An 8,655-nucleotide genomic window follows, 5' to 3' on the forward strand; every position below is an offset into this window, starting at 1 on the left:
TGTTTGTTTGCTTGTGTTGCTCGAACAGTCGAAGGTCCATTGGGACACATTTCCCAGTTGGGACCGCCCACTTCATGGTCGGTGTGTGTGATGCTGTGTCATGTTTACATTTCCTATCCACAATAGTTTAAGATTGACAAAAGAACAAAAAAAGAACAATCACTGTTACTATGTGAATATTATGGATAAGTTGCAGTTTAAGCCCATGGTTGTAATGCGCCCTCCTACCGCCAGGGGCCTCGTTGATAAGGTTTAGTCCTTGGCGCTGTTTTCTGCTTGAGTGTTACGATGTTCGTTCTGCTGTTTAGATGAAGTTATAATGATGTAATGCGTGTTTTTGACTGAGGTTACCATGGTAACCATTGAAGTTTAGTGAATAATAGGAATAATTTGACATTTCTGTTAACTAACAGGTTTGTCCAAAAGCCTCCTCTCTTTGTATGACACATACAAGTACACGTTAGTACACACGTCAGAAAGTACAAGCAAACGTTAGTACACACGTCAGAAAGTACAAGTACACGTTAGTACACACGTCAGAAAGAACAAGTACACGTTAGTACACACTTTAAGCCTGCAGGTCCTCACAATGTCTCCAAATGAGAAACATGAACGTCCTCAGCCAGCTCATGCTAACACAAGCTAACACACGCTAAAACCTGGTCCGTGTGTGTGTGTGTGTGTGCGTGCTTGAGTGTGTTACTGTGCGTGCGTGCGTGCGTATCTCTCTGTGTGTGTGTGTGTGTTTGTGTGGGCTGTGCTGATCGCGGTGACGTCACAGTCTGCCGTTGGGCAGTCGTCGGGCTCCGCGGGGATCAGTGGGCCTGAACACGGACGGAAGCGGGTCAGACCCGGGAGAGCGAAGCTCTGACAGTGACCCCGGGACCTGGACCTGGACCTGGACCTGGACTAGGGACCTGGATCTGGTTCTGGACGTTCTTTAACCTTTACGATCGCCATCAAACGCGCGCGCGGGCAGATCGAGGAAGATCCGCCGCCAGTCGTGACGTCCCGACGCGTCGCTGCTCCGTGTAATCACACGAGGGTCCTGACCTGAGGTGATCGATCGATCAATCAGATTGGTCGAGATCGGGAGGTGATTGTGAATCGGACCATGGAGAGGAAGAGGACGGACTGCCCGGCGCTCCCGCCTGGCTGGAAGAAAGAGGAAGTGATCAGGAAGTCCGGACTGAGCGCCGGAAAGAGCGACGTCTACTACTACAGGTAATCAATCAATCTGTCGCATCTGATCGATTAGCTGATTACGTTGACTGATGTTCAGATCTTCATCCATCAGCTTCCTATCAGCTGTCCATCAGATATCTGAAACACAAATAAAAATACAACTACACGCAAATACTACACAACTAAACACAACTACACACCAATTCTACATAGCTGGCCCCATCATCATTCCCGTCATATTCTTGTCTTCCGGTCCTAAGCTTCACTTAGTGACTGTGTCTTCATGTTCCAGTGTGTGTGAGCTTCAGTCCAGTGTTCACACACAGCTGAGAGGGATGGAGACAGTTGAGGTGATCAGGAACACACATCAATAAACAGGAAACATAATAATTAACTTTCAGAGAGAGAGAGAGCTCACACTAGCTCTGACTCATCCTCTCCTGAAGGTTCCCAGCAGAGATGACTAACAGGATGTCACTCAGCAGGTCTACTTCTTGTCAACACGGACACATGGCCCCGCCCCCTGATTGTGTTGACCAATGGGAGCTCTGTGATAATGTGCAGACCCATGCTTGAAGCAGCTGTGAGGAGGTTGTTGGATGTTGTGGCCTAGTTGATGAGTAGTGAGTGGAGCAGGTCTGCAGTGTGGAAGCGATCCAGGCGAGGGCGCTGTGGTGCTCAATGTGCCAGTGTGGTCACTTCCTGTTCATCAGAGTCTACTTACTCTGGCATTGAACACTAACATGAGCTTTTCATGCAGCAGCATGTTTTTGTGTGTTCATTTGGCCCTGATGGTGGCGCCAGACGAAGGCTCAGCTCAGCAGGTTGTCAGGCTCAGCTCCGCTTTAAGCTCAATGCTAATGTTAGCACGCTGTATGCTTGATTCATGTATAAGTTCTGTAGTCATGTTGCCCGAAGCAGGCGCTAGACGAGATCATTCGGGTTGAGGCTGAACAATCGATGAAGTATCTGATCAAAGTGATGGACTGCAGATGAAAGAAAAGAGGAGGAGGAGGAGCTGATGATGAAGAAAACTAAGAAGTTGATCCAGTCTGTGTGTGGATGGTTATGTAAAGGTTATGTAATGGTTGTGAAGATGAAAAATGAGTGTGACCCTCTGCACCTCTTCATCCTTTTTTCAGTCCCACAGGTAAGAAGTTCAGGAGTAAGCCTCAGCTGTCCCGTTACCTCGGCAACACAGTGGCTTTAGGATGTTTTGACTTTCGGACGGGGAAGATGATGCCCGGAAAGCTCCAGAAGAACAAGCAGAGACTGAGACACGATCTGCACGGGGTCGTCAAGGTAACGACGCTCACATCATCATGACAGCAAAGAGGAGAGAAGAAGAACTGAGGGAGGGCAGAAGAAGAAGTAAAAGAAAGAAAGAAACCTCTCTCTCTCTGTCTCTCTCTGTCTCTCTCTCTCCCCCTTTCTCTCTGTCTCTGTCTGTCTTTCTCTGTCTCTGTCTCACTCTGTCTCTCTTTCTTCCCCTTTCTCTCTGTCTCTGTCTGTCTGTCTGTCTGTCTCTCTCTGTCTCTCTCTCTCCCCCTCTCTCTCTCTCTCTCTCTGTCTCCCCCCCTCGCCCCCCCCCTCTCTCTCTCTCTCTCTCTGTCTCCCCCCCTCACCCCCCCCCCTCTCTCTCTCTCTCTCTCTCTCTCTGTCTCCCCCCCTCGCCCCGCCCCCCCCCCCCTCTCTCTCTCTCTCTCTCTCTGTCTCCCCCCCTCGCCCCCCCCCCCCTCTCTCTCTCTCTCTTAGGGAGGTAAACCTGACCTTAACACCGCTTTGCCCATCAGACAGACCGCTTCCATCTTTAAACAGCCCGTTACCAAGGTGACCAGTCACCCCAGCAACAAAGTCAAGACGGATGTGCAAAGGGCGACAGATCAACCTCGACAGGTAACAGCCCCCCCCAGTGCCAGTTCAGTGATGAAGATGAGCAGTAAACATGCAGCAGCATGTTTGGAAATGTTTTAGAAACAAGCCTCATCATAGTAACTACAGACGGGGGGCCCAACATGTCCTCTCCATCTCCTCTTCTGTTCTCCAGCAGCTCCTCTGCTGCACAGCTCCCTTTGCTCCTCTTCTTCACATGTGGACCCTCAGACGTCTCCACTCTTCCTCTCTCTGTCCTCTTCCCCCTCTTCATCTGTTTCTCTGCGTCTGTAGAGCTGTAACTTCTTCTTCTCTCGTTCAGTTCAACACAAACCAAACACCTCATGCTTCTGGAAACATCTGTCACCTCCAAGGACATCAGAACATCAGACAGGGAGTTCAGTCCCACGTAACCATGGAGACACACAGAAGTTTATGTTGCAGATTGATGAATTACTTCTTGAATGACTCGCCATGAATCCACCTCAAGTGATTGTTATCCTTTATATTTGAGCTTTCTTCTGTTCACACTTCAATTTGCTGAATCTCTGTCTGTCTGTCTGTCTGTCTGTCTGTCTGTCTCTCCCCCCCCCTCTCTCAGCTGTTTTGGGAGAAAAGGTTAAAAGGTCTCCGGTCCTCAGATGTCTCACAGGAAGTCCTGCGCACCATGGACCTGCCTAAAGGCCTGCAAAGTAACTAAGTACTTTGATTGTAGTACCTTGTTTGCTGTAGATGAGTACTTGTTGAACATTCTACCTTGTTCTGCTCTCACAGCTCCTCATGGGGGCGCTCTTTCCTTCAGGTCACATCTCATTCATTTTCATGGCCTCCTTCTTTTCCACCAATGTGATGTTTTTGATAAATGTCAACTGAAAGTTGTTTGTTGTTTAGAGTTCGTTGACCTCTGACCTCTTCAAAGCTACATCACTTCCTGTATGTAGGCGTTGTGTGTGTGTCTCACTCTTTGTGTGTGTGTGTGTGTGTGTGTGTGTATAGGCCTGGCTCCAGACTCCAGTGATGACACTCTGCTGTCGGCCATTGCCAGCGCTCTGCACACAAGCTCTGCACCAATCACAGGACAGATGTCAGCAGCTGCAGAGAAAAACCCCACAATATGGCTGAACACAGGCCAGCCGCCGTGTAAGGCCTTCACTGTTACCGAGCAACACATCAGGTGAGAGACGGAGAGGGAGAGACGGAGAGAAAGAGTGAGGGAGAGAGTCTTGTGTTACAAACCCCCCTTTGTGTGTGTGTGTGTGTGTGTGTGTGTGTGTGTGTGTGTGTGTGTGCAGGGAGCAGGAGGTGAAGGTGTATCAGGCCAGGAGGAGCCTGGAGGAGGCGCTCACGGCTGATGGTTTGGCGCGCACCACCGAAACCACCAGAGACCTGCTGAAGGGCAAGACGAGTTAGAGAGAGGGACAGGTGAGGAACACACACACACACACACACACACACATACACAGCTCCACAGCTCTCTAATCGGTATCTAAACTAATTTTTGAGTGAATTTGTAGATCTTTAAGATTAAGATTAAGCCAAATAAAAGAGAGGCTCCAGCCCTTCTGTCATGGCGCTTTAGTTGGGGTGGTGTTAATGTTGCCTGGCGTCCTCTTGGCTACAGAAGGAGGCTGAGTGTCTGCGGTGTGTTCAGGGGCAGCGTGGTGTTGAGGATGATTCATGCAGATTTGCTGCATGGACGATGTTTGATTACTAGTGTGTGTCTGTTTGCTAGTGTGTGCGTGTGTGAGATGTTTCTTGTCTCGATCATTTTTAAATACCAGCAAAACAAATCTTCAGTGAATAATTAATGAAAAATGCAAAGGTGCTTCATCACAGCTCAGCCGGCAGGTGAACCACAAGGCAAGTCCACTTCATTATCTAGTCCAGTATCAGGTCAAAGGTCAAAGGGCTTCACAGCCCCACAACATCAGGATGGTCCAGACTCCCAAAGCTCTGTAGACCAGGAGAGACTCCAGAGAAAACCTTCATGTAAAAGGAAACAGGAAGAAACCTCAGAAGGGAGAGAATCACAGAGTGTGTGTGGGAGCCTCATGCTGCTCTGTGTGTTCTCAGAGTAGGTATTTCTTCTTACACGTGTGTGTGTGTGTGTGTGTGTGTGTGTGTATTAAGCAGCAGATTATCAGGGGAATAATTTGTGGCACATAAACTTTAGAGGGTGAAAATAGCGGTTAAGCAGCACATCACATGTTCAACGTGTGGTGATGCTAAATGATCTGAGTCATTCAGATCCATAACATCTGATCAGATCAGTTTTGTCATGATTTCAATCATAACTTTATTGATTGTCTGCCTTCGACAGTTTGTTTTGTTTTGGTGTGAAAGTTTTCTTTCAGATGAATCACAACAACAAACAAAACAAATTCCCATCCAAGCATTTCCCAGAATCCTCTGCTCCTTTTCACTCTCTAACCTTAAATCTCAACAGAAACATTAAGAAAAACATTTTTTACTATAAATGGCCGTGTGGGGTTCCACAGGGGTCCATTTTAAGACCATTCACACTGTTTCCTCTGGGGCCCCCTGGAGCTCTCTGGGGCCCTCTAGAGCTCTCTGGGGCCCTCTAGAGCTCTCTGGGGCCCCCTGGAGCTCTCTGGGGCCCACTGGCGCTGGCCTGCTGGCTGTCCCCAGAGTAAGAACTGAAAATGGTGAAGCAGCGTTTAGCTTTAAGGCGTCACAGACCGGGACTAACCCTACACAGGCCTCACCTCCTTTAAGTCCAGGCTCAAAGGCTTTCTGCCTGTTCTACCCTGTAATGGAACTGGACTATTTCATATTTTTAAGTCTTTGTTCTTATATTTTGCAACTTCACATTTGCATTTTTTAACTGTAAAACTTTTTGTATTTTTTAAAATTTGTTTTATTATCATTAATGATTAGTCTCTAATTTTTACTGTGTTTGTGTAACATTGTCAATCATTTTGAATCGCTCATGTTTGGAATGTGCAATACAAATAAACTTGCCAGGCCGAGAAAATTTGTAATCTCTCTCTCTCTCTGTCTGCCTGTCTGTCTCTCTCTCTGTCTCTGTCAGACAGAGTCCCTCCATTCATCAGTCTCAGGACCAACCAAAGAAGTACCAACTTATGATAGACTAAAGACAGACTGCAGACTGAAGACATACTGCAGACTGAATACAGACTGCAGACTAAAGACAGACTGCAGACTAAAGACAGACTGCAGACTGAAGACAGACTGCTGATCAGAGACAGACTGCAGATCAAAGACAGACTGCAGATCAAAGACAGACTGCAGACCAAAGACAGACTGCAGACCGAAGATGTTGGTGAGCAATTCCTTCAGTCTTCTTGCTAAACTGAGTGGGTGTGGTTAGCCAGGATGACATCACACTAACAAGCTGTCAGTCTACATTCCACACCAGTGGACAGAAAATCTCCTCAACCAGCAACCAAACAACAGCAGTGACACCATGGCAGCAATAACGGCAACTTATTCACTTTCAAACAGCGAGTAGCAACAATCAAAACCTTCAGCCTGTCATGTACATAATCCAAAGAAAATTAACCAAGCGCTTATTATTTAGAATTATTCTTATTTTATTGATGAAAATGACATAAATGTTGTGAACAAAGAGGCAAACTGCTGGACGGGTTTTGCGAACTTCAAACTCATGATTCTGCTGTTTGTGATGAAGTCTTCAGGGATTTGAACAAATGAATGAAGTTCTCATTTACATGAAAAGGAAATGAAACAAGGCTTATTTAAGAAAATATTTTATACCTTCAGAGAGTTTGTGTACATTTGTTATATCAGAGTAAATAAATGATTCTATTTTGTTTGTTTCTTGCTGCTTTTTTATTGATTATCAAACAGCCCTCTGATGCTCAATCCTGGTCAATCTCAGCTTCTTGGCTCGGTTATTTTCTTGATAAAGACGTCTGAACCTGATAACAGAGCAAACAAGCATAGATGCTACAAACTAGCATTGATGCTACAAACTAGCTTCGATGCTACAGACTAGCATTGATACAGTTGGTCACATTTCATTGTGACTATATCGAGCCAAGAGTTTGACTATTTTACCAAGCAAAAGCTATTAATTAGAAATAAGTTTTTCAACAATAATGCAGTGTGTGAAATGATTGATTTGTGTCATTGGCAGGATAACATGTCGGTTCATTTGTGTTACTGTAAATGTCACTGATGTGTTTTAGAAGATTTGGAAAATTTTATGAACAAATGATCACAAGCTGAGAGACAGAGATTAATCTTTATTTGATTTGAAGGAAAAATCAATTGAAATGTGTTTTCTGTCTGAGATCAAAATGAATGCAAACATCAAATCAACACAAATATGACCTCATATGTGTGTGTGTGTGCATCATTAAAGCTGACACCCGGCCACGTAGGAACTCAGATCCCGGTTCTCACAGTGGTTACGCCAGGCCACCCTGAAAACAAACAAACAAACAAAAGTCAAAACAAATATGACATACGTCACAGAAAAACATTCCGTTTGTTTGTGTGTATGTTTGTTTGTGTTGGCCGTTCTCACCAGGCTCTAATGCCATTGGGATCCTGAACGACACGTTTGGCACAGGTAATTGCCACGGAGACGTCATTGGTCAAAAGCTCTGTGACAAATAAACAAATGAACAATCAGACAAAAGGTCCCACAAAATTAAACACGACAGACAAGTAGAAATAAAAACAAGAAGCTTCACTGGTCACGCCATGACAGTGACCACTAGGTGTCAGTATGAGCATTATGTTGGCCAGCTGATGCGTCTGGATATCGCGGACTTACGGCTGCATAGGATGTTACACACATTCCTGCCGCCCGGTGTCTGATAGTCTTCGCACCAGTAGCGGCTGTTGATCTGGAAGATTCCGTAGTCTGTGGACCCGCCCGTATTGTGGTTGGTGGCTTGAGTGTTGTAGCCTGACTCCCACTTAGAGAGACAGACCCCTGCACAGAGAGACGGACAAACTGGTCAAAGGTCACTGCAAACAAGCTTCCATTCCACATTGTGTTTGGTTCGATGAAATGGACTCACAGTTAGCCAGACTATAGCCATGATATCCGTCCATCCCGTGATCCTTCAGGACCTTGGCCCACTCGCAGCGCTGGTAGACTTTAGCCTGGGCCAAAGCCACAAGCAGCAGGAACACCAGGCTCTTCATGCTGGACTCTGTGCTGCTCTCTGGATGTGGCTCTTTTTATGGTCCTGGTGGAGGGGAGGGTGCACACGTCTGTTTTTTCATTCCTGTTTAGTTTCATTTGGCTTTAATCCAGATGAAACAAACTTTATCAGATTTGATTGCGCTGGTTTACTGCACTCTGATCTTTGATTGAATGAAGGCTCACGTCTCCTAAACCCAGAAACTGCAAATCACTTTTTTGTGGCGTCGAGTCAAGACTTTAAGGGACATTGTGGGCGGACAGGGAGAAAGACAAAGAGAGATAGAGAGACAGGGAGCGAGAGAGAGAGGCAGATAGACAGACAGACAGACAGAGGGAGAGGGGTAGAGAGAGAGAAAAAGTGGGGAGAGGGAGGAAGAGAGACAGACAGGGAGAGGGGGAGAGAGAGAGACAGAAAGAGAGAGAGAGAGAGAGAC

General features: G+C 46.4%; 2 protein-coding genes across 3 annotated transcripts; one reads left to right on the top strand and one right to left on the bottom strand.

The window, feature by feature from the left end:
• Window positions 1-682: 682 nt before the first annotated feature.
• On the top strand, window positions 683-6,962 carry mbd2 (methyl-CpG binding domain protein 2). 2 transcript variants are annotated; one of them, XM_076137349.1, is made up of 7 exons: window positions 683-1,224; window positions 2,328-2,487; window positions 2,941-3,081; window positions 3,659-3,749; window positions 4,054-4,231; window positions 4,350-4,479; window positions 6,110-6,962. In XM_076137349.1, exons 1-6 carry the CDS (start codon window positions 1,115-1,117, stop codon window positions 4,465-4,467), a joined length of 798 nt encoding a protein of 265 aa, XP_075993464.1. In that variant the 5' UTR covers window positions 683-1,114; the 3' UTR covers window positions 4,468-4,479; window positions 6,110-6,962. The 2 variants fall into 2 exon arrangements, with proteins under 2 accessions (XP_075993464.1, XP_075993466.1); XM_076137351.1 differs by having other exon boundaries at window positions 6,114-6,962.
• Window positions 6,963-7,287: 325 nt separating this feature from the next.
• Window positions 7,288-8,252, bottom strand: LOC142988246 (lysozyme C II-like). Its single transcript, XM_076137352.1, has 4 exons — window positions 8,094-8,252; window positions 7,844-8,005; window positions 7,592-7,670; window positions 7,288-7,487 (listed from the first exon to the last, which is right to left on the bottom strand). Exons 1-4 carry the CDS (start codon window positions 8,218-8,220, stop codon window positions 7,421-7,423), a joined length of 435 nt encoding a protein of 144 aa, XP_075993467.1. The 5' UTR covers window positions 8,221-8,252; the 3' UTR covers window positions 7,288-7,420.
• Between the last annotated feature and the right edge of the window lie 403 nt (window positions 8,253-8,655).

The sequence above is a fragment of the Genypterus blacodes genome, unplaced genomic scaffold, assembly GCF_046128005.1.
Source record: "Genypterus blacodes isolate CSIRO-AG114 ecotype Tasmania unplaced genomic scaffold, CSIRO-AGI_Gbla_v1 ptg000305l_1, whole genome shotgun sequence".
In the NCBI taxonomy this organism is placed as follows: domain Eukaryota; kingdom Metazoa; phylum Chordata; class Actinopteri; order Ophidiiformes; family Ophidiidae; genus Genypterus; species Genypterus blacodes.

Excerpts from the sequence above, each read along its gene's own strand:
- mbd2 (XM_076137349.1), top strand. The coding sequence starts at position 1,115 with ATGGAGAGGAAGAGGACGGACTGCCCGGCGCTCCCGCCTGGCTGGAAG. Across the intron at positions 1,225-2,327 it reads AGCGACGTCTACTACTACAG|TCCCACAGGTAAGAAGTTCA; the intron begins GTAATCAATCAA and ends TCCTTTTTTCAG. Across the intron at positions 3,750-4,053 it reads CCTGCCTAAAGGCCTGCAAA|GCCTGGCTCCAGACTCCAGT; the intron begins GTAACTAAGTAC and ends GTGTGTGTATAG.
- LOC142988246 (XM_076137352.1), bottom strand. The coding sequence starts at position 8,220 with ATGAAGAGCCTGGTGTTCCTGCTGCTTGTGGCTTTGGCCCAGGCTAAA. Across the intron at positions 7,671-7,843 it reads GTGTAACATCCTATGCAGCC|AGCTTTTGACCAATGACGTC; the intron begins GTAAGTCCGCGA and ends TATTTGTCACAG. Across the intron at positions 7,488-7,591 it reads CCCAATGGCATTAGAGCCTG|GGTGGCCTGGCGTAACCACT; the intron begins GTGAGAACGGCC and ends GTTTGTTTTCAG.